The sequence below is a fragment of the Cibotium barometz genome, chromosome 1, assembly GCF_041138505.1.
Source record: "Cibotium barometz isolate CiBa-2024 chromosome 1, ASM4113850v1, whole genome shotgun sequence".
In the NCBI taxonomy this organism is placed as follows: domain Eukaryota; kingdom Viridiplantae; phylum Streptophyta; class Polypodiopsida; order Cyatheales; family Cibotiaceae; genus Cibotium; species Cibotium barometz.
In genome coordinates this window covers 5,657,559-5,681,393 of record NC_141046.1, presented here as the reverse complement: position 1 = coordinate 5,681,393, position 23,835 = coordinate 5,657,559, and the positions used below count along the sequence as shown (strand labels likewise).

The 23,835-nt window shown below is 43.8% G+C and overlaps 1 protein-coding gene across 1 annotated transcript; it reads left to right on the top strand.

The window, feature by feature from the left end:
* The first annotated feature begins 17,063 nt into the window (after nt 1-17,063).
* Nucleotides 17,064-22,195, top strand: LOC147641546 (protein TOPLESS-like). The gene is made up of 11 exons (XM_086807547.1): nt 17,064-17,134; nt 19,613-19,723; nt 19,807-19,965; nt 20,056-20,230; nt 20,326-20,455; nt 20,553-20,674; nt 20,837-20,987; nt 21,081-21,190; nt 21,325-21,394; nt 21,537-21,610; nt 21,929-22,195. Exons 1-11 carry the CDS (start codon nt 17,064-17,066, stop codon nt 22,133-22,135), a joined length of 1,380 nt encoding a protein of 459 aa, XP_086663673.1. The 3' UTR covers nt 22,136-22,195.
* Nucleotides 22,196-23,835: the final 1,640 nt, after the last annotated feature.

Here is a 23,835-nt window from a genome sequence, read left to right as displayed (position 1 = left end):
TGTGGTTTCCAATCCATCAAGTTATCTTTGATCAGCTCAAAGCCATCATTACCTTAGCACCGCTCCTATAACTTCCTGGTTTAACTAAGGAATTTGAGGTGGTTATTGATGCCAGTAGTCTAGCACTTGGTGGTGTCTTAGGCCAAGAAGGAAGACCAGTGGCTTATACTTTGCAAGCTAAAACAATATAAAACAAATTATGCCACCCATGATTTGGAACTCTTAGCCATTGTTCATTGCCTTAAGTTATGGAGACATTATCTCTTGGGGTGCAAGTTCCAGCCTTGTAAAACTGACCACAAGAGTCTGAAGTAGATCTTCACCCAGCCTAACCTCAACATGAGGTAGAGAAGATGGATTGAAATCCTACAAGAATATGACTTGGACATCCAATTTTGCCTTGGAAAGGATAATGTGGTAGCTGATGCACTCAGCCACCACAAATCTTTCTTGAGTGCAATTTCTATGCCAAATGATCCCATTCTGATCAAGGTGAATGAAGTGTCATTTCATGATCTTGATTACCAAAGGATGGTGAACCTAGTTGAAGAAGGAGAAACCTCAGAAAAGGAGAAAAATCTAGTCAAAGGTTACTCTTCCATGGCTTGTGTAATGCTAGTCATGAGGAATAGTTGTACATAGAGCTAGAAAGACTAGTTTTGGGACCCCAACTGTAAATGGGCGACCAACCATTGTAATTATGAGCTCTTGTATATAAGGCATTTTATGAAATATCAAAAGGGACAATCCCATTAGTCTCATTTGAGATTTCCTCCTCTCTCTCTCTCTCTATCTCTCTCTCTCTCTCTCTCTCTCTCTCATTTGAGCTTGTGGATGCATGTTAGCTTATGTTCTTGCTTGCTTGCATGTTTGATTGTCGGTGTATGTAAGTAGTGATGGTAATACTCTCATTTCTCTTCTTCTCTTTTCTCTCTTTTCTATCTACAAAGTCCCTTTTGCATGCTAGTTGCATGAGGTGAAGGTTGAGCTCTCCATAATGCCCTCCTTCTTGCTCTCGACCTATCAATTGGATCTCCTCTTGGGTGACATAAGAAGAGGTGGAGTGAGCCCTAGCAGCTTCACATCGAGGAGTTAACCCTCTTAGGGTTAACCCCTCTTAGGTTGAGCTCTCCATAGTGCCCTCCTTCTTGCTCTCGACCTATCAATTGGATCTCCTCTTGGGTGACATAAGAAGAGGTGGAGTGAGCCCTAGCGGCTTCACATCGAGGAGTTAACCCTCTTAGGGTTGGCTAAGTGCAACTCTCCGCTCAAATACCAAAGTGTGCATTGCACACTGTCAATATGTGGTTTGCGCAAAACCTGCATAAACTAGCTCTCTAAGCCAACAGTGTAACTCAAATCTAGCCTACTGAGATCATGACATAGATCAAACTCCCCATAATCTTCATGTACTACATAGTGGGATCCTCCAACACACCTTCAACCTTAAACTTAGGTAGCCTTGTCACAATTCCTTTATTCTGCCATAAACTTCATTCTTTGCACATTTACATGCCCAATTCTCTTATGCCAAATGTCCATATCTGCAACAACTCCTAAACCATTTTCAAACATTGCAGTACTCACTTCAGGCATTTTTACATTCAATGTAAACATTCTGCCCACTCTATTTCCTTTTTCAACCAGCTTGCACTTATCTTTAAAGTCTTCTACATAACAGCCCCATCTACAAGCCCTGCTCAATCATTTGGCCAATTGAAACCAGATTATTTATAATTTTTGAAACATGAAGTACATCTGCAATGCACTTCACCTTACCATCCTGCATAGATACATGATATAACGCCAAAGGAGAAGTTTACTAGTAGCAAGAAAACTGATTTGTCTCGCTTGAAAGTTTTTGGATGTATTGCATAAGTGCATGTGCCAGATGAGTTGTGTACTAAGCAGGATCCAAAGGCAGAAAAATGTGTACTAAGCAGGATCCAAAGGCAGGAAAATGTGTGTTTATTGGGTATTCCCTTGAGAAAAAGGGATATAGATGCTATAATCATGCTAAACATCAATTGAGAGTAAGCAGGGATGTTGTATTTGATGAGATGAGTGGCTGGTATGCTGCCACGACCTCGTTGACTCCCCCTGCCTCTAAACTAGCATCTTCCACCTATGTGTTGTTGTTGCTGCTGCTGACCATAATTCTAATTACCTGTTTGGACACCACCTTGGCCGCCATTTCCACGACCTCTACCTCGTCCTCTACCTACACTTGTGTAGAAGGCCTGCTTCTCTGAACTGTTTTTGTTTTGTGAAGACTGTTGATCTTCACCCAAATTCTTCTCTTCAATGATCAGCATTGATACCAAATGTGTGAAGTTGGGAATGTTCTCCCAAGTATGAATAGACATCTTGAACGCCTTGTATTATGGCCCGCGACCATGCAAACACACTTCAACCTTATCATCATCATCAACAAAAACACCAATTGATGTAAGGGATTCCACAATGCCCTTGATCTTTAAGGCATAATCATTCACAGACATATTTTTCTTCTCCACAGTATGAAGCTCATTCTTTAACTAAATCTTTTGTGCCTTGGTGTTAGTTTTATATAACTTCACCAAGGTGTCCCATGCCTCCTTAGGTGACTTGGTATCTTGTATATGCTTAATCATAGTATCCTGTATGTTGATAGAAAGCCAATACATGACTTTCCTTGCTCCTTGATTCCAATCCTTGAATTCTTTTACATCTGTAGCAGTTTGATTAATCTCTGTTATCTTTGGTGCCTCTTCATGTTCACCTTCAATGTAGTCCCAATAACCTTTTCCCATCAAGAAATTTGTAAATCTAAACCTCCAAGCATGGAAGTTGTTCTTGTCAAGCTTTTCCGCAACAATCTGGTTTATTTCCATCATTTGACATGTTGTTTGTAACAAAAATTTACCAAAAACAACACTCTTGTTTGACCTACATAAATTGTTGTATCCTCTATAGTGGTACTTTACTGCACCCAAACTATCACACCAATTACCTCAATTTGCATACATACACCCAATGGCAACTTTAAGACCTCTTTACAGTACACACACTGTTTGCACAACCAATCACCCTTCCTGTAGTTCCAAAAATAGAGTTCTACAGAGAATCAAAACTTACCTATAGTGCCCGAGCACTTGCGAACTGAAAAATAGAGGCCCACATGCACCCGAAATGTCTTTTCAACCCAAAAATATTATCCAAAGAACAATATGGTTGCCCTGTACCTCTGCTCCCCATGAATAAAGCTCCTCAATCTGTAAGGTTCCTCCCTTCTAAAATGGGAGAAACACTTAAGATAGTCCGCCTAGTCTTATCTTGGGAAAACTTTCCTATTCATCGACACCTTGACCCTGTAGAGATTCAAGGATACGATTCATAGGTATGACCTAGCTCTATCCCGTAGGGGGAGCAAATCACCCATAGGGCAATTGATCATAAATTGGGCAACTACTAGACTTGATTTCTAGAGACAACGCTATTTTCCTCATCTTATGCAAGGCACAGCCGCTGGCCTAGTCTTCTAGAATAGAGTTGCCCAGGAACCTAACTATCTAACGTAGGGCTTTCACTTAATCTGTTGGAAAGCTACCCGACTAATCGGGTCCACCCCGTCCGTAGGATGGTGCCGTCAGGGCATTCCATCCTCCCACTTTCCACCCTACTCACGCATCAATTTGTTTTCTAATTAATCCTACCACACTGTTTGACATAAATAAACATATTCCTTAATTAAGGCCCTTTTTCACAAGGTTCGTTAAAACAGCCTTCTTACACAATACAATCATACCAAAGACAAGATGTAATTATATAAAAAGTTTATACATGAGCCAATCCCATACAAGCCAAACCGGCTCTCTTATTCTTATTCTGCCGATGATCTAGAATTCGGCCTTCCAGCCTCTACATGCTGGGCAAAACCCTACGGGACCATACACCTCATCGTCGGCCGCCGCCCGCTGGCAAGGACTCAAGCCGGCCTGTCGCCCTCTCAGGCTCCATCGCTCGATCCTCCCGTCCCTCAGAGGGATGTCTGCACACTAGGGTGGGCTTATTTACCGCACTAGCCTGGGCCCTCAGAACTAGGCAGCCTCATAATGTCTCGCCTCAATCGGCGATCCTTATTCTCCCAAAGATATGAGGGATACCTTGGGCCATTCCCGGGCTTTGCTAACGACGCCGCCCGGCTACACAAGCACGGAACGGAGTTAGCGTTGAAGCCAAAAAAAATCTTGAATTCTAAAGATAACAACTTCAATGCAATTTACTAAATATAGCATTCACAATTCATGAAGATAACAATTTCAACGTAATTTATCGAATACAACATCACATAATTCGTAACTTCATATAATTTTTATGTCGTCATTTTAAAAGGAAAAGACACCATTCCTTAACACTAATTTAAGAAAAATCTCTTCTTTTGAAAATTAACCAAGCTAACCTGGCCACCATTTCCTTGAGGGGCTTGAAAAGGGAGGATTGGAGCCGCATTGGGCGCATCTTCCCTCATCTCGTTGTTACGTGCTCCTCTTGAGGCAATATTTTTTGTCTCCGAGATGAGGCCATCTTAGGCGTCGCCTTGTAGAGCTCGTTGCTGCGATCGAAACGCTTCAGTCGGATCTGAATTCCGAGCTCGTTTGCTCACCGTATGAGCAAAAGAATATGGCGCACGAACCCTTTCTTGAGGCAAAAAACCCTTATTAAAGTCTACGCAAATGGGGGGGGGATTGTGAGATGTCCTTAAGGGCAAAAAACGTGGAGAGGGCTGGGAGGGGCTGCTGGAAGTCTCTTCACACGGGGGGGGGGGGGGGGGGGGGGGGGAAGAGTTAAGGACACTGCCTCTAAGGAAGAGGGGGATGGAGGAATTTTAGCTTATCTCTGAAAAGAGCCAAATGAGGGGGTGTGAGAGGGGTGGCTGTACTGCAGCAAGTACGCTACACAGGGACGGACAACGGTACGGACGACGGTACAACAGGGCATACGCTACACAGAAATGCATGCCGTCTGTGGAGCACCCCGGGGGTTTATATAGCTGAGGGGTGAGGGTGCGGGCGCTACGCAAAGCAAGGACGAAAGGATGGTGTACCTTCAAAGGCTATGGATCAGTGGCCTGCATGGGTCTAGGGGAAAGGTACGGTGTCGGTTGTCCGGGAAAGGAGTGGTACGCATGTACCTTATCTGGTCTGGGGCAGCATGAGTGTCCACGTAGGGGTACACGTGGACCATACAGTGGGCGGCCGTCCTTTGGTTCTTGGGCGGCCATTGTACGGGCACCCTAGTAAGTGTGTACGGATCAATTTTGGGGCGGGGTACCCAAATTTGGGACGCCCGCCTCGATTTGTGTGCCGGACCACCTTGGGGGGCGAAATTTTTTTTTGTCCGGGAGGTTCTCTTGGTCGTAGGGGTTCAGACCGTTCGTCAATCGGACACCCGGTCGTGGATTTATTAAGGTTTAAAGGTCGTTGATTTTTAACTAAAATGATTGAAATTAGCGTATAGGCTTGATCCGGTGTCCGTTTTGGATGCTGTAAAATCCTATATTAGGGTAAAATCGCGCGCAGATTCCAAATTTAGGCTCAGAATTTGAAGATTCTAAGTAGAAATGACTCAAATAATAAAATCATTGATTTTTATACCATAAAAACTCATAATTACATGGACATTTCTTTATTAATAGTGAAGATGGGTATGTTACATCCTTCCCCCCTTAAAGAAATTGAGATGTCCTCATCTCGTCATGAATTGGGGATAATCCTTTAAGAGTGTAGCTTCATCTTCCCAAGTTGCATCCTCTTCAGGGTAATCTTTCCATTGAACTAGGTGTTCTACAAGAGTTCTATTTCAGAGATGCCTTTCCCTAGAATCTATGATGCTACTGGGCTGTAATTCAAGGACTCCTTGAGTAGGGATTACAACTTGTTCATCATCAAGAATATGATCGAGAGTGGGGACATATGGTTTTAACAAACTTACATGAAATACATTATGGACTTTGATATGGGCTGGGAGTTGGAGTTTATAGGCACTTTTACCTAGACACTTGATAACTGTATAGGGACCACAATACCTAGGGCTGAGCTTCTTATATTTCCCAAGTGATAGAGAACTTCGTTTGGGTCGCACTCGTAGAAGAACTCTGTCTCCTTCCTTGAAGATCCTTTCAGACCTCTTACTGTCAGCATAATGCTTTTGTCGATCTTGGGCAGCTTTAATATCCTTTTGGATCGCCTTGGTTTGTTCCTCCATCTCTTCGAGCATTTTCCTGGATGCCTCAACTCTTATGGTTGGATCAGAGAAATTTAGAGGAGACAGGCATTCTTGCCCATAGAGTGCCTTGAATGGTGACATTCCTATGCTTTGATGATAAGACGCATTGTAGGCAAATTCTACCAGAGGAAGGTATTGAATCCACCTTCTGGGTTCCCGTCCACAGTATGCTCTGAGAATGTCTTCAATTACTTGATTGACTCTCTCAGTTTGGCCATCGGTCTCTGGATGATAAGCTGTGCTAAAGCAAAGTTGAGTTCCTAGAGCTTGAAATAAAGACTGCCAGAATTTTGAAGTGAAGTCAGAATCCCGATCACTTGCTATCCTTTTTGGGAGACCATGAAGTTTGAGGACTTCCTTGATGAATATTCGAGCAACATCAGAAGCTTTGAAGGTCTTCTTTGCTGGTATAAGGTGAGCTACTTTGGTAAGTAAGTCCACTACTACTAGAATGGAGTCATATCCTCCTTGAACAGTGGGGAGACTTATGACAAAATCCATACTAATGCACTCCCACTTCATTTGGGGAATATCTAAGGGTTGAAGTTTTCCAGGCATCTTGACCCTTTCAGCTTTGATCCTTTGGCATGAGAGACATTGCTTCAGGTACCGAAGCACATCATTTTTCAAGCCTGCCCAATGAAAGCTCCTTGTTACAGCATTTAACGTTTTTGCATAACCTGGGTGTCCTGCAGCAGGGCTATCATGAGCTTCATGGAGGATTAGTTTCTTTAAAGCAGGATCCTTATGGATACATAGCCTGTGATTGAAGTAGAGGCTTCCTTCATGAGTGGAGTATCCCTTGATTAGATTCTTCTCTTTCTCTGAATGTCCCCCTTCTTCTACTAACTTTATCATCCTTTGATAATCTGGATCATGAGATGAGACTTCTTCCACCTTGACCAGAATGGGATTATTTGGCATTGAAATAGCACTCAAGAAAGATTTACGGCTAAGTGCATCTGCTACCACATTATCTTTCCCAGGGTGGAATTTAATGTCGAAGTCATATTCTTGTAGAATTTCAATCCATCTCCTTTGCCGCATGTTGAGGTTAGGCTGGGTGAAGATCCACTTTAGACTTTTGTGGTCAGTTACAAGCTGGAATTTGCCCCCCAAGAGATAATGTCTCCATAATTTGAGGCAATGAACAACTGCTAAGAGTTCCAAATCATGGGTGGCATAGTTTGCTTCATATTGCTTCAGCTTGCGGGAAGTATAAGCGACTGGTCTTCCTTCTTAGCCTAAGACACTACCAAGTGCTAGACTACTAGCATCGATAACCACTTCAAATTCCTTGGAGAAATCAGGAAGCTTTAAGACTGGGGCAGAAGTAATAATGACTTTCAGCTGATCAAAGCTGTTTTGATGGATTGGCAGCCACACTATTTTGCAATCCTTCTTAAGAAGATCCGTCAAAGGTGCAGCTACCAAGGCATAATCTTTGATAAAAATCCTATACCAACCCGTGATTCCCAAAAATCCACGAACTTCACGAATTGATTTAGGGGGTGGCCATTCTAGAATATCCTTGACCTTGGCGGGGTCTACTGAGATGCCATCTTTGGAGACGATGAATCCAAGATACTCAATTTGATGAGTAAAGAAGGTACATTTGCTCTTCTTGGCATAGAGTTTGTGTCTGCGCAGCAATTGCAGAACTCTACGCACATGCTCCTCATGCTCTTCCATTGATTTGGAGTAGATTAAGATGTCGTCAAAGAAAACAAGCACAAACTCATCCAAGTAAGGGCGGAATATATCTTGCATTAGGCGGTTGAAGGTTGCAGGGGCATTGGTTAACCCGAATGACATTACAGTAAACTCATAGTGGCCATAACGGGTATTGAGGCTGTTTTGGGTATATCTGCTTCCTTGACTTTGATCTGATAGTATCCAGACCTCAAATCTATTTTTCAGAAGACTTTGGCCCCATGAAGCCTGTCAAGAAGTTCGTCGATGCGAGAGATAGGATACTTATTCTTGACAGTGACTTGATTTAGCCCTCGATAATCTATGCAAAGGTGGAGAGTCCCGTCCTTCTTTTTTTGGAAAAGAACAGGTGCTCCCCACGGAGAGCAACTGGGGCATACAAATCCTTGTTCAATGAGTTGGGAAAGTTGCTCCTTAAGTTCAATGGCTTCAGGAAGGGACATTTTATAGGGAGTTTTTGAGACGGGTTGAGCTCCAGGGATCACCTCGATTTCATGGTCGACTTCTCGAGGAGGCGGTAACCCTGTAAGCTCGTCAGGGAAGATGTCAGAGAATTCTTGGAGCCAAGAGGGTTCTATCTCCATACTAGGTTCAATGACTTTGTTGAGTTTGACTAAGAAAACTTGCTGACCCTTACGTGTTCCCTTGCGAAGATGTTTTGCCTTGACTACCCTAGATTTAGGTTTTCCTATGATCCCCTGAACAGATATTACTTGGCCATGCTCATTTTCAAAAGTGATACTCCCCTGGTTACAATGAATGCTAGATTTGTTTGCAATTAACCAATCCATCCCAAGGATTCCATCATAAATTCCTAATGGCAAGACTCTAAAGTGACCATGAGTTTGCTCATTAACCAGCTCAGAATCAAGGTTTCCTATAGAGTGGCGAGATACTACTTCTTTCCCACTGGCTAACTCTACAATCATTTTTCTAGCTGTTTTTTGACTCAAGTTTAATTTTTGCAAGCACCTAGGAGAAAGGAATGAATGGGTACTGCCACAATCAATCAAAAGCTGAAATGGCTTACCATGATGAGTGGCGGGGGTTTGGATTACACCAAATTGTTTATTCGGACCTTGGTGTTCTACTGCCACATGGACGGTGGCGCGCTCTTCTTCAGCCGTTTCCAAGGTCGGTTCTTCACTTATAACACAGGCAGTTCTAGCAACTGCTCCTCCGCGGCCTCTGCCACGGCCACTGCCTCTTGCACCTTGGTGGGTAGGGGTTCCACGGCCTTGATTTCCTCTGTTACCTTGGGGAAATGATGTTGCCATCTTGGGACAGTTGGCTCTAAAGTGTCCCGGCTCATTGCACTCAAAACACAGAGGGCCTTCTCTGGAAGAAGCACCATACGAGCGGGGGACAAAAGAGTTGCCTTGGCGCCCTCTGTTGTAGTAAGGAAAATTCTGTTGAGGTTTCTTGTAGGGTTGATCTTTAAGATTTTCCTCAGGGTAAGATCTCTTTTGATTCTTCGGTTTGTTAGCCTTCATTTCTTTCACAAGGGGCTTTGCTCGTATGAGAGCATCCTGTAATGTGCTTGGCCTCATTGCTTCAAGGCGGGAATCTAGGGGTTCATTTAGCCCTTGGCAGAAACGAACCACTTGCTGGGAAGTAGTCATAGCTGGGGTATACTTCCGAAGGGTAATAAATTTGGAATAGTAGTCCTCAAGAGTTAAGCTGCACTGTCTAAGACTAAAAAACTCATTCATCTTTATGGATTCATGGGATGGAGGAAGATATCTTTCCTTCACTGCCTGCTTGATGTCTTCCCACGTTTGAGAATGCTCGGTGACTTCCTTGTCACGGCACCACTGTTTCCACCAGAGTTTAGCATCCCCAATGAGGCGAAACCGTGCGAGCATAGACTAATTTGCTACTCCAGTACCGGCAGCAAAGAAATAATCGTCCATCGCCTCAATCCAGACTTCAGCATCCTTCTCAACCTTTGAACCTTCTCCTTTAAAGGAGGGAGGTTGCATTTGCTTGAGCAGGAGTTTCTTCTCCTGGGTATCGGTGTAAAGCGCATTGGGAAGTGGAGGGTGGTCGTCCTGGCCATCATTGTAAAAACGATTTTTAAGATTACAAGATTCATATTTGCACAACGCTTATTTTTTGAAATTATTTTATTTCCAAATATTTACAAGGACAAGTTTTATTACAAAGATCTGAGACTAATATAATTAGTCTTATTTGACATCAAGGGAAATTCCTAGGCTTGACTATGACATAAGGGTAGAGCGGTCCACATAGGTGAAATATGGGGGTTCCGCCGTAGTTTCTAAGACTCTAAAAACTGATGGTAAGGGTGGTAAACTCTGGATTGGGGTAGATCCCAACACCGCTACTCTATCAGCAGGTAAGACCTGCATCACTTTGTCATACACCCAGCGATCCTGGGGTATGCGAACCCCATCTACAGTCACAGCGGTCTCGGCCCTGGGGGTACCGACGAACCAAAATAAGCGGATCATCTTCAGCTTCTCAATCCAACGAATCCGCTTAAGGTCGGTGGTGAGGTTCCCAATTTGATCTGCTCGGATGAAGAAGTATCTCGGCCCACGACTCCAGAAATCTCTACCCCATCCTCTTTGAATACGAGAGAAATAAGGGAGGGATATCTTCTCTAATATCTGCACCATGGTGTCGCGGAACTCAAAATTCGAGGAGTGACTAGCAGTCTTGAAGATGCATTGGAAAACTAGAAACTTGGAGTAGGCATCTTCCTCTTCCTACAGTCATTCAAACATCAATTCAACTTATTTGTTTTAGTAGGATGTTTTTACTAATTAGCATTATGTTAGGTAAAACATTCATTGCAAAACAATCCTTAAATGACAATTCCTAGGAGCTAAGATCGGCTCTGATACCAATTGTAAGGTTCCTCCCTTCTAAAATGGGAGAAACACTTAAGATAGTCCGCCTAGTCTTATCTTGGGAAAAATTTCCTATTCATCGACACCTTGACCCTGTAGAGATTCAAGGATACGATTCATAGGTATGACCTAGCTCTATCCCGCAGGGGGAGCGTGATTTTCTAAACATCAAATCACCCATAGGGAAATTGATCATAAATTGGGCAACTACTAGACTTGATTTCTAGAGACAACGCTTTTTTCCTCATCTTATGCAAGGCACAGCCGCTGGCCTAGTCTTCTAGAATAGAGTTGCCCAGGAACCTAACTATCTAACGTAGGGCTTTCACTTAATCTGTTGGAAAGCTACCCGACTAATCGGGTCCACCCGTCCGTAGGTGGTGCCGTCAGGGCATTCCATCCTCCCACTTTCCACCCTACTCACGCATCAATTTGTTTTCTAATTAATCCTACCACACTATTTGACATAAATAAACATATTTCTTAATTAAGGCCCTTTTTCACAAGGTTCGTTAAAACAGCCTTCTTACACAATACAATCATACCAAAGACAAGATGTAATTATATAAAAAGTTTATACATGAGCCAATCCCATACAAGCCAAACCGGCTCTCTTATTCTTATTCTGCCGATGATCTAGAATTCGGCCTTCCAGCCTCTACATGCTGGGCAAAACCCTACGGGACCATACACCTCATCGTCGGCCGCTCGCGAGGACTCAAGCCGGCCTGTCGCCCTCTCAGGCTCCATCGCTCGATCCTCCCGCCCCTCAGAGGGATGTCTGCACACTAGGGTGGGCTTATTTACCGCACTAGCCTGGGCCCTCAGAACTAGGCAGCCTCATAATCTCTCGCCTCAATCGGCGATCCTTATTCTCCCAAAGGTATGAGGGATACCTTGGGCCATTCCCGGGCTTTGCTAACGACGCCGCCCGGCTACACAAGCATGGAACGGAGTTAGCGTTGAAGCCAAAAAAAAATCTTGAATTCTAAAGATAACAACTTCAATGCAATTTACTAAATATAGCATTCACAATTCATGAAGATAACAATTTCAACGTAATTTATCGAATACAACATCACATAATTCGTAACTTCATATAATTTTTATGTCGTCATTTTAAAAGGAAAAGACACCATTCCTTAACACTAATTTAAGAAAAATCTCTTCTTTTGAAAATTAACCAAGCTAACCTGGCCACCGTTTCCTTGAGGGGCTTGAAAAGGGAGGACTGGAGCCGCATTGGGCGCATCTTCCCTCATCTCGTTGTTACGTGCTCCTCTTGAGGTAATATTTTGTCGTCTCCGAGATGAGGCCATCTTAGGCGTCGCCTTGTAGAGATCGCTCCTGCGATCGAAACGCTTCAGTCGGATCTGAATTCCGAGCTCGTTTGCTCACCGTATGAGCAAAAGAATATGGCGCACGAACCCTTTCTTGAGGCCAAAAACCCTTATTAAAGTCTACGCAAATGGGGGGGGATTGTGAGATGTCCTTAAGGGCAAAAAACGTGGAGAGGGCTGGGAGGGGCTGCTGGAAGTCTCTTCACACGGGGGGGAGAAGAGTTAAGGACACTGCCTCTAAGGAAGAGGGGGATGGAGGAATTTTAGCTTATCTGAAAAGAGCCAAATGAGGGGGTGTGAGAGGGGTGGCTGCAAGGGGCGGCTGTACTACAGCAAGTACGCTACACAGGGACGGACGGCGGTACAACAGGGCATACGCTACACAGAAATGCGTGTCGTCTGTGGAGCACCTCGGGGGTTTCTATAGCTGAGGGGTGAGGGTGCGGGCGCTACGCAAAGCAAGGACGAAAGGACGGTGTACCTTCAAAGGCTATGGATCAGTGGCCTGCATGGGTCTAGGGGAAAGGTACGGTGTCGGTTGTCCGGGAAAGGAGTGGTACGCATGTACCTTATCTGTTTGGGGCAGTATGAGTGCCCACGTAGGGGTACGCGTGGACCATACAGTGGGCGGCCGTCCTTTGGTTCTTGGGCGACCATTGTACGGGCACCCTAGTAAGTGTGTACGGACCAATTTTGGGACGGGATACCCAAATTTGGGCGCCCGTCTCGATTTGCGTGTCGGACCGCCCCGGGGGGCGAAATTTTTTTTGTCCGGGAGGTTCTCCTGGTCGTAGGGGTTCAGACCGTTCGTCAATCGGACGCCCGGTCGTGGATTTATTAAGGTTTAAAGGTCGCTGATTTTTAACTAAAATGATTGAAATTAGCGTATAGGCTTGATCTGGTGTCCGTTTTGGATGCTGTAAAATCCTATACTAGGGTAAAATCGCGCGCAGATTCCAAATTTGGGCTCCGAATTTGAAGATTCTAAGTAGAAATGACTCAAATAATAAAATCATTGATTTTTATACCATAAAAACTCATAATTACATGGACATTTCTTTATTAGTGAAGATGGGTATGTTACACAATCGGATTTCATTTGCCGGTACCTCCCAGAGAGCTCGCGAACGACGACAAGGGTGTAGTAGCCAACACAAAGCGGGAAGAGTAGATGAAGCTCTTATCCTCGTACTGCTTCTTGTGCTTCTCTTTCTTGTCGCTCAGCCCTTAGCATGAACGAGGATCTAATACCATGAAAAGATGCAAGGGAGAAGAGAGCTTGAGCTCTTGCAAGCACACACACACACACTCACACAAACCCTAGAAGAGAACACACAAGGTGAGAGGCTCGAAGTTATTCTCCTTCTTCATATAACAAAAAAAAGAGGTCTACAAAGAAGATAAAGTCACTAACACACATAATAGAGTATATACAAGCAGTCCATAATGTGAACATGCTAAGTGGCATGGGTAGGTGTGGACTAGTCGGTGTAGTCCAGCTGTAGAATCTCTGGCAAAGATATGTTGGTGCCAACTACCAAACTCGCTAGTGATGTAAATGTCAAGTGGTCATGCAGGTGCCTCGTGAGTGTCAGCTCATGTTGAGCTTTACATCTCAACAAAGCCTAGTACAAAAGAATAAAAGACTTACTATAGCCAAACCAACCTTCCTCACAGGACAATCCTCGCTCCAAGAGACATTGTAGGTCTCTTTTTCTTCTCCTCATCTGAGATCCAAATCCCTATTGGTACTTTGCTTCAAGGGAGTCCAAGTTTATGGAATGATCTGAAGGATTGGATGGAAGGATGCATCGAGGCAGGCATGCACGAATCTATGGAGCTTGCCAGCTCTAATGAATCCGAGGAAGAAGAATTTCTTATACCCCATGACATAACTGACACCCCTACAGTTTGAGTAAATAAACTTGGACAATACTTTGAAGGAGACAAACTCGATGCAGCTTTACCGATAACCTTTGATGGCCTCCAAGTAGTAGAAATCTTGGATGGGGGAGCAGGAGTAAGCATTGTTACAAAACAATGCTGGGAAAAATGGGGAGCGCCTACCATGGATGAAACCACATTGTTAGTCAAACTTGCTGATGGAGCCACAGCTAGACCCATTGGTATACTGAGGGATATCAAAATTAAGATCCTTGGAACTACTTACTCCCACACCTTTGTGGTGATGATGAACTTTGGACGTCAGTCATTTTCTTATTACGACTGCATCCTTCGCAGACCATTCATGAGAGAATAAAAATGATTTGTGATTGGGATACCGACCGCATACACATTCAGAGAAAATATCAAACATTCAAGATCAATCTATGCCCGTGGAATGTACACCCCATGAGCGGCAGCCCATTCCTCCTTCCAGACGACTCGATCACAACAACATGATCCACCACAGTCCATCTATGTCAGGCATGTCACAAGGCACTTGAAGATGAGAAGGATAGTGAAGAGTGTGCACCTCTTCTCTAGAGCCAGAAGAATCTCTGAACTAGATGCATATCCTGGCTACCCTGGACATTTTGCCTAGGCACACCAACATAAGGTTTGCTATGACAGATGGGCAGGAGATTACATCTCTATACATGCTCAGATTAGCATACCTGCCCAATATCGCCACCCAAGAACTTGAACATGCTATTAGAGTGAAGACATCAATGGGTACATGCTCCCATAGAACTCATAGGCCTGAGAGATTCCCTAGGTCGGAACGATACATCTTCCTAGACGATTCAGATGCCCATTGGCTGAAGTATGTTGGGGTAGTAGAAGCACATGACCACTTCAATGAAATGTGGAAAAAGGAGTTTGCTAATATCTCCCTTTTGGTCCACACAACCATCCCACAGTGAGCAGGAGCCGTCAAATCCAAACCAGAATCAAAGAAGCTTTGCAGTGCACAGAGAGCACTAAACAAAAAGTTAGCACTTACAGAAAAAGAAACCAAATGGCTAGTTGATGAAGAAAGTACTAAATCCAAAGAGACCAGACAGTGCCTAAACATTTCAAGACCTTCTAGATGGCTGACTGATTCGTCCAATATGATTTGGGTCAAAGTTTTGACAGTGGGCAACCAAGAATCTTTTATGATGGTCCAGCCAAGGTCAAGGAGATAAATCTGGCAAGCACAGGTGAAGACCCGAGACCACTATATATTGGAGAAGACCTCTCCGTAGAGGAAGAGACCAAGCTCATCAATCTACTGACATAGTTCCAGGATTGCTTTGCTTGGAAGTACACGGACATGAAAGGTGTGCCTCTTGAAGTAGTCTAGCACACCATTCCAATGGTTGAAGGAGCCAGGTCGGTCAAACAATGGGCTTATCCAATGGAACCAAAAATACTCCAAGATTGTCCGTAAAGAGATCAACATACTCATTAATCCCAGATTCATCTACAAAATCAAGCATACAGAATGGGTATCACCCATTGTGATAGTGCCCAAGAAGAACGAAAAAGTCAGAGTGTGCGTAGACCTCAAAAAGGTCAATGTCGGTACCATTAGGGATCATTATTCCTTACCTTCGTAGAGCATGTTCTATAATGAGTAGCAAGGAAGGAAGCCTACATCTTCCTTGATGGATTCTCTAGATACAATCAGGTGCTCATCAATCCTAAGGATTAGCACAAAACAACCTTCGCCACTGAATGGGGCACATATGCATGTCGTGTCATGCCCTTCGGGCTAACCAATGCCCCGGTACCTTCCAATGCCTCATGTGCACGGCTTACAAGGAATATCTTTAGAAAATACTTGTCGTATTTATGTACGACCTTTGTTTCAATTCCTCTTGGAAGGAGCACCTTGCATATTTGCGTAAAGTGCTAGAAAGGTGTAGGTTGTATCGCATCTCGTTGAACCCACTTAAATGATAAGTTTGAATCTGACATGGAGTAATCTTGGGGCATATTGTCTCTAGGTAGGGAATCTCTATTGGTGATAGCAAAGTGCAGGTCCTCTTAGAGTTTTCCCCATCCACTAACTTCAAAGGAGTCTAGCGCTTCATGGGGGACGTCAGCTACTATCGGCGATTCATTTTTATGTACACTGATATTGCTCGACCTCTTTACGGACTCTTAATCATCTTCGAGTGGACTGAAGAATGCCAACGAGCTTATAAAATGCTCAAAAAACCTTGACACTTAAGTGATCCAATTCTCAGGTCCCTTAACTGGGACATTATTTTCCATGTCCACATCGATGCCTCAGCTTTTCCTGTTGGCTATGCACTAGCCCACCAACCAAGAGAACACAAGATGGATTTCCCTATCAGCCTTCCAATCACCAACTCAATGAGAGAGAGAGACTAGCCATGGTCTATACTGTCAAGAAGTTTTACCATTAAGTCTTTTGGCAACTAAGTTTGTTTTCTTCGTAGACCATCAAGCTTTTCTGTACCTCGTAAAACAAGCCCTGTATGATAGGCAGAATCACCAGGAGACTGCTTATATCGCTTGAATTTGACTTCACTGTCATGGTGAGGAAAGGTTCTTAGTATGTTCTAGTAGACCACATGTCAAGAATCCCCAATGGTGAACCACCCGTGGGAGTAGATGATGATTTACTAGATGCTGCCCTATTCCGACTAAGCTTGATTCCTCAATGGGGCAAGGAGGTGGCACACTTCTTAGCCAACGGCTTACTAGTGGATCCCCTCCTCAATAGAGATCGAGCCCATCGTCTAATAAAATAGGCATCCCCCTACCAACTCATCACGTAGGCCAACTTTATAAGTAGGGAAAAGATAAATTCTACGCTATTGTGTCCCCACCGAGAAGATGAGTATGTGATCCTTCTTGAGTAGGCTCACTTTGCTAGTACTTGGGGGCACTTTGTACAGTAGATATCACTATGCAGAAGGTCCTCACAGCTAGGTTATGGTGGCTCACTCTAATGGCAAATGCAACAGAATACGTCAAGAGGTGTGATGAGTGCCAAAGTACAACGATTCCCCGCTTCAAGGACCATATGCCCCTTAGCCCAATTGTGTCCTTACAACCATTTGAGAAATGGGGTATAGGTTTCATTGGACCCATCATTCCATCAGCCAAATAAACTCAAGCTCGATACATAATAGTTGTTATGGACTATTGTACACTAAGAGGGTAGAAGCTCAGGTGACCCGTAAAGCTAATTCATGATTGACTGCTGAATTCCTATATGAATCATGTCATCACACACTTTGGTTGCTCCCTCAAGCTCATCAGCAACAATGGGACATGTTTCATTAATGAGGTAATTCAATTCCTCTTGCAAGAGTTCCTTTTCATGCACAAAAAGTCCTCCCCTTATTACCCACAAGTAAATGGCCAAGCAGAAAGCACGAATAAAATTTTGTGAGCCATTATGACTAAAACTGTGGAGGCCGGCTGCACTTTGGGATTATCAAATTTCCTATAAGACAGTAAACAACACCACCCCTTTCATTTTAACCTATGGTACTAAAGCGGTCATGCCCATGGAGTTCTTATCCCTCGTTTGTGTGTCACAGTACAAGAAAATCTCACTGAAAATATCTTAGGCTGACGCCTATTTGAGCTTGAAAATATCGATGAAACATGCCTTTAAGCAGTATACATCATGATTGTTGAGAAGCTAAGGCGCAAAAAATGGTTTGATGACCAGCTTAAGGACAAACAAATGAACGAGGGCAATATGGTCCTCTTATTCAGTACCAAGACACACAAAAAGAAGCTCAAACTCAGAGGTTTATGACCTTTCGTAGCCACTAAGATAATACCACAAGGTGCAATATGCATCCAAATGCTTGATGGTGTAGAAATGGCTGGTTATTTCAATGGTAGAAAACTCAAATGCTACTATGGCCCTCGCACTCAGGCCACCTTAAGATCCATCCACAATTAAAACAGTGCAAGAAAGACCATGAGGATATGAAACAAGCTGCACAACAAGAGGCCAAAGCAAGGCAAGCAAAGCTTTGATAGAGACATCATGGTCAATATGGCCCAAGTGGTTGACCTTGAAGAAGAAGAATGGGACGTGAAGCCAGCTCGGTTGTGGTTAGGAATGACCATCCCGATGAGCTTTGTCCAAAAATTAGCTCTTGTAGATACCAGGTCTAGTTACAATTTAATGTCCCATATGAAACATGGCATTCCCTTGGGAGACCCTCGCTAAAGAAACCCATGTCATCGTTACCAGTGTAACGTCACAGCATGTTCATTTTTTAAGCATAGTTGCACTTTTATTTCACATTGGAAATAATCCCTTGGAAGGGAAGTTCTATGTGATGCCTATAAGAACCATGCGTGAAGAAATACTCCTTGAAAGGGGTTGGATGGGACATAACAGGTGAAACATCAAACTAGTACGCATGGACAATGACCTTATAGCTTGCCTCTAATCGCCCTAGGACCATTCCTGGATGGCCCATGGCCATCCCAAAAATGGCCTTGAGGCCTTGGGTTCATGTAAGAATGGCCTAGGACCATTATTCGTCATGTTGTGCATGGAAAAGAATGGCCCTAGGGCCATTCTTGGATGCCACAAGGCCATCCCAAAAATTGAGGCCTTGGGGTCATGCAAAAATGGACCAGGGCCATTCTTTCTCATGTTTTGCAGGTTACTATGCTTATTGACAGATGAAGAGCTAGTACCCATTGCTCCCCCATGCCAAGAACATCCCCCTTCACCACCCACCCCCGGGGCCTCCACCTTATAGACGTGTAGGTGTAGCATGTGCGTTCAAAAGGATGGGTTTTAATATAAATCTCACTTACAGTTTTAAAAAGAAAGGAGGGGTATTACAATTGTGCCTGGGAAAAATAAAATAAGGAGTGTTTTTATTCACAAAACTTTAGAAGTAGGGTACTATTCTAGTGGTATGACATAATTTTGTTGGGGTCTAGGTAGAGGGTTCAAATCTAGTAGTGTTTTTTGGCCCCACACTTTAAAGTTCTTTTTTTGCTCCACACTCTATTTAACGGTTTTTAAATTTGAAGTGAAGTGTTTTAAATTAGTTGCTGTAAAAGAGAGAAGCAATAAAGAAACATCTCACTTAATGATGCTCTCTCTTTACTACTCCCTCCTTCCTTTTGGACGCCGCTTCCCCCTTTCTCTATCTTTGTGCAGCTTAATAAAGCTGGCTAACTAAGCTTAATAAAGCTCCTTAGTTTAGGTTTTTACATTATTGGCCAAGGTTAATAATATAATGGCAGCGGGGCCTGTGGTTATTGGTGTTGATTAAGCGGAAGATTTATAAGGTGCGCATTGTGTGTGATCTGTAGAGACATGCGGATACGCCGTTGCACCAAACATAGAACCTGGTAGATTTAATTTGCTCAGATTCAACAATTTGTCGGTTTTTTCTTACTAAAGATTTCATAGTAAAGATGAAGACTTACGTGCCTGCACTTACATACCCCTGTTTTCCGTCTCAGACAAGATAGGGGAAAGGCTGTTGACATTCTTGTGAAAGACCTCAAGATTTTTGCATCCTTCAATGAGGAATTGTACAAGGAGATCACTCTACTGACCTTGGAAAATTTCAGGTGATAAGACTCTGTTTCAGTTTAATGTCTGCACAGGTATTTGTGCCTTTGTCCTCAAGTTCTGACTTTTCGATAGCTCACAGGGAGAATGAGCAGCTCTCCAAATACGGAGATACCAAGTCTGCACGAGGCATCATGCTTCTAGAGCTTAAGAAGCTTATTGAGGCCAATCCCTTATTTCGCGACAAACTTGCATTTCTTGCCCTGAAGGCTTCGCGCCTGAGGACCTTAATTAACCAGAGGTAATCATTCAACCCCCTCATATAGGCACTGTGGAAAGCCTGTTAGAATGCCTGTTGCTTATTTCAGATTGCACGGTATGTTACTTGCAGCCTGAACTGGCAACATCAATTGTGCAAGAATCCTCGGCCTAATCCAGACATCAAGACCCTTTTTGTAGACCATAGCTGTGGGCCTCCAAACGGGGCTCGTGCACCGCCTCCTGCAAATAACCCGCTCGTTGGAGCACTACCAAAAGCTGGAGCTTTTCCTCCCCTCACGCACAATGTAAGTGTTTTGAAGGTCCATTTATGCACACACTTGCTTTGGGTTCAAGAACTTGCATTTTTAGCAGATGCATTTTGTTCTTTTTTGATATGCAGCCATTCCCTCCAACTGCATCTCCTGCTGCAAGTGCCTTGACTGGCTGGATGGCAAACAGCAACGCTCCAGCTCCTAATGTTGCTGTGGGTGCGGGACCTGCTGCCCTTGGAGCTCTTCCCAACCTAGGAGGTAATAGGAGGAAGTCATTAGTAATAGTAAATGAAATTGTTTTCATCACATAGGACTGTGATATACTTGACTTGTGGTTTTTGCCTACTCTCTGCAGCTGCTGCTCTTCTGAAACGACCCAGGACCCCGCCAAACAATTCGACTGCTGTTGATTACCAATCTGGGGATTCTGAGCACATTATGAAGAGATCACGCCCTGTTGGTCAAGCAATGGAGGAGGTCTGATTTACTGCTGCTTTCTATTTGTGCTGGATATATGATAGCACCTTGAGTAGGCCGTAAAAAAGTGTGGCTAGAATGTCTCTTGAGAGGATCATATAAACAATGTTTCAGGCTTAGCCTGTAGTCTAATCAGGCTCAGTGAGTTTCTAACTGTCACAGGTCAACTATCCTGTTGGACCAGTATTGATGCATCAGTCTACTAGCATGTATTCTTCTGAAGATCTGCCAAAGACAGCTGTTAGAACTTTGAATCAAGGCTCATGTGTGATGAGCATGGATTTTCACCCAGTGCAGCAGACAGTACTGCTTGGTATCGTTTTCATCATCTCACGTTTGTGAGGGGGTTTAAAGGTGATTCCGACCATTGTTTACAACTAAACGTTTTCATGTATTCTCACAACAGTCGGTACGAATGTGAGTGACATTGCCGTTTGGGATGTTGGCACAAGAGATCGGCTAGCTCATAGAACCTTCAAAGTCTGGGATCTCACTGTGTGCTCAATGCCCATGCAGGTACGAGTCACTCTCGCCATTTATAGCTGTGCCACAGCCCGGATGCTTGCTAAGCCATAACCCAAATATTGATTTGAATTCAACTAGTTGCATGAGATGCTGGGAAGGTTCTAATATAATGTGTTGTATGACAGGCTACAATGGTCGAGGACCCTGCAGTTTCTGTGAACAGATGCATGTGGAGTCCAGATGGGAATTTGCTGGGTAAGGAATCCTTTATCATCAAAGAAGCAAGTATTGTATAGTCGTGTTTGTTTTACTGGTGGTGGTAGTATGTGCCCTTGTGCCACAGCAGTCCTAAAACTGGTTCCAAAGGATGCCCTGTTCATCTAAATCAATCTTGCAGGTGTTGCATTTTCAAAACATGTTGTTCATGTTTATTCCTATACGGGGGGCACTGATCTTCGCCCACATCTTGAGGTGTGTTTGAAGCTTGATTGTTTTTTATAAGTAGGGTCATGGCGCATCAATAATTACAGGATGTGATGTTTGTTCATACCATGCTCACTGAGTGGAAGGTGAGGTTTGCGATTAGTATTTGCAATGAAAAATCTATGGGGTTAGTGGTGTTATGTGGCTAACAAGTAGCTGTTTCCCTCTCAAAGACCGTGCACCCTTCTTTGGCATGCTTGCATATGGGGTTAAATGCATATACAGTTATTATTCTGGGAGTTGAATGAAGTAACATTGATACATATTTGACTGAGATCACATACTTCAACCTGTCTGTTCTTGCAGATCGATGCACATGTGGGTGGCGTGAATGACCTGGCCTTCTCTCATCCCAATAAACAGCTCTGCATCATCACATGTGGGGATGACAAGTCTATTAAGGTTTGTAGTTCACCTCATGTTTTCTGGTCTGCCTTTGCAAAACGAAGGCTTAAGCAGCATGTTTGTGTAGCAAAACACATTAGAGAAATGAAACTTGCAATCTTGTTATGATTGATGATTGTCCTACCCTAGTCTAGTCACTATCTTTCCTTTTGTCTTATAAGATAACTTCAATTTAACGAGCAAGGCCTTTTATGAGGCTTACCTTAGGTGCATTCCCTGAAAGGGGTAGGGTCCCATGTCCCTAATCTACTCTAGCCTCTAGGGTATGGGGGCGGTAGGGTTGTGCCTGATCACTTGCATTTCCCCCAAGGACTACTATCAAGTCTACTGAAAGCCAACCAGAAAGAGATTCTTGATTGCATGGCAGTTCTTGATTGTTGAGTTTGCGTCATTACACCTATCCCCAACTGCTTGTCTTCGCAGGTATGGTACTCGGAGGCAAGTTGAATGGTTTCATGCACATGGATTGCAGATGGATCATCTCCCTCCATTTCAGTACAATCTATACTCTCCACACCTCGACCTCTCATGACAGGAGATCAACCGGATTATCCGATTGATCTACTCTGCTGACACATATGCTAGATTTGGGTGTCATCTCATCAGAGATAGGGATGCAAATTGAGTTCTTCATAGAGCATTTTTTGAGACTCATTGGGGATGGATTCTTTGATATCCCGAGGTACATGCAGATGCACATGTCACATGTTATGCGTATCGCGATTGGTCAGCTCATAGTATCCTCCCACCGCTTCCGAGTAGAGATTGGGAGAGCTGAGGCATCTTACGAGTGGAGGGGATATGGAGAGTATGCTCCATGGGGAGGTAAAGGACGAGGCCCACTATATGTCTAGATGCCTAGCGTATTATGAGATACAGGGGAGATTTCACTGCCTCTTACGAGGGGTTTGGGCCACTGCCATGGGCGATGTATGATGAACCAGATGTCTCGGGAGGTACGTGATAGAGCTCAGATGACATAGGGACGGAGGATTGAGAGGACAAGCCTTGAGAGGCAAGGCCAGCCCACATAAGATGTTGCCAAGAGATCCATCATTGATTTCTTTGTGGCACGAGCTACTCCCCTTCCTCTAAGAGCTCACTCTTGAGCTCACTAAAAAGCTAGGGTAATCTCTCTGAAGAGTAGTCAATGTCTCCCATGTAGCGTCCTCCTCAACACGATCCTTCCACTTGATCTTGTATTCCGTGATAAGCGTATTACGCAATCTTCATTCACGAAATCCAAGAATCTTTTCAGGTTCGTGCGGAACAAATGTCATGTCCTCGACATCTATAATTTCTTGAGGAGTAACTAACTGATCTGCTCCACCCAGTACTTCCTTAAGTCTGCTGACATGAAATACAGGATGAACTTTCACATGAGAAGGCAAATCCAATTCATATGCAAATGAACCAATCCGTCGTGTAACACGAAATGGTCCACAGTATCTAGGGGATAATTTCAGAGATCTACCTGTCCGTAAAGTCTCGGAATCTTTCGGAACTCGCAAATATACCATCGTTCCTTCAGAGAACTCTCTGGGTGAACGATGTCTATTAGAATAAAACCTGTCTCGGTCTTGAGCACTTCTAGTAGATTCCTTTGCAACTTGTAACATTTCCTGCATATCTTGCAAAAAATTACGTGCTGCATCATGCTGAAGTCTTGAGAATCCTATTGTAACAGGTGATCTTGGTTGAAAACCATACATAAGCATGAAAGGACTAAACCCTGTACTAAACCGGGATTGATCACTTGATGCATATTGATGCCCGTATGATGTCTACATGTATGGAGATGCTATGTT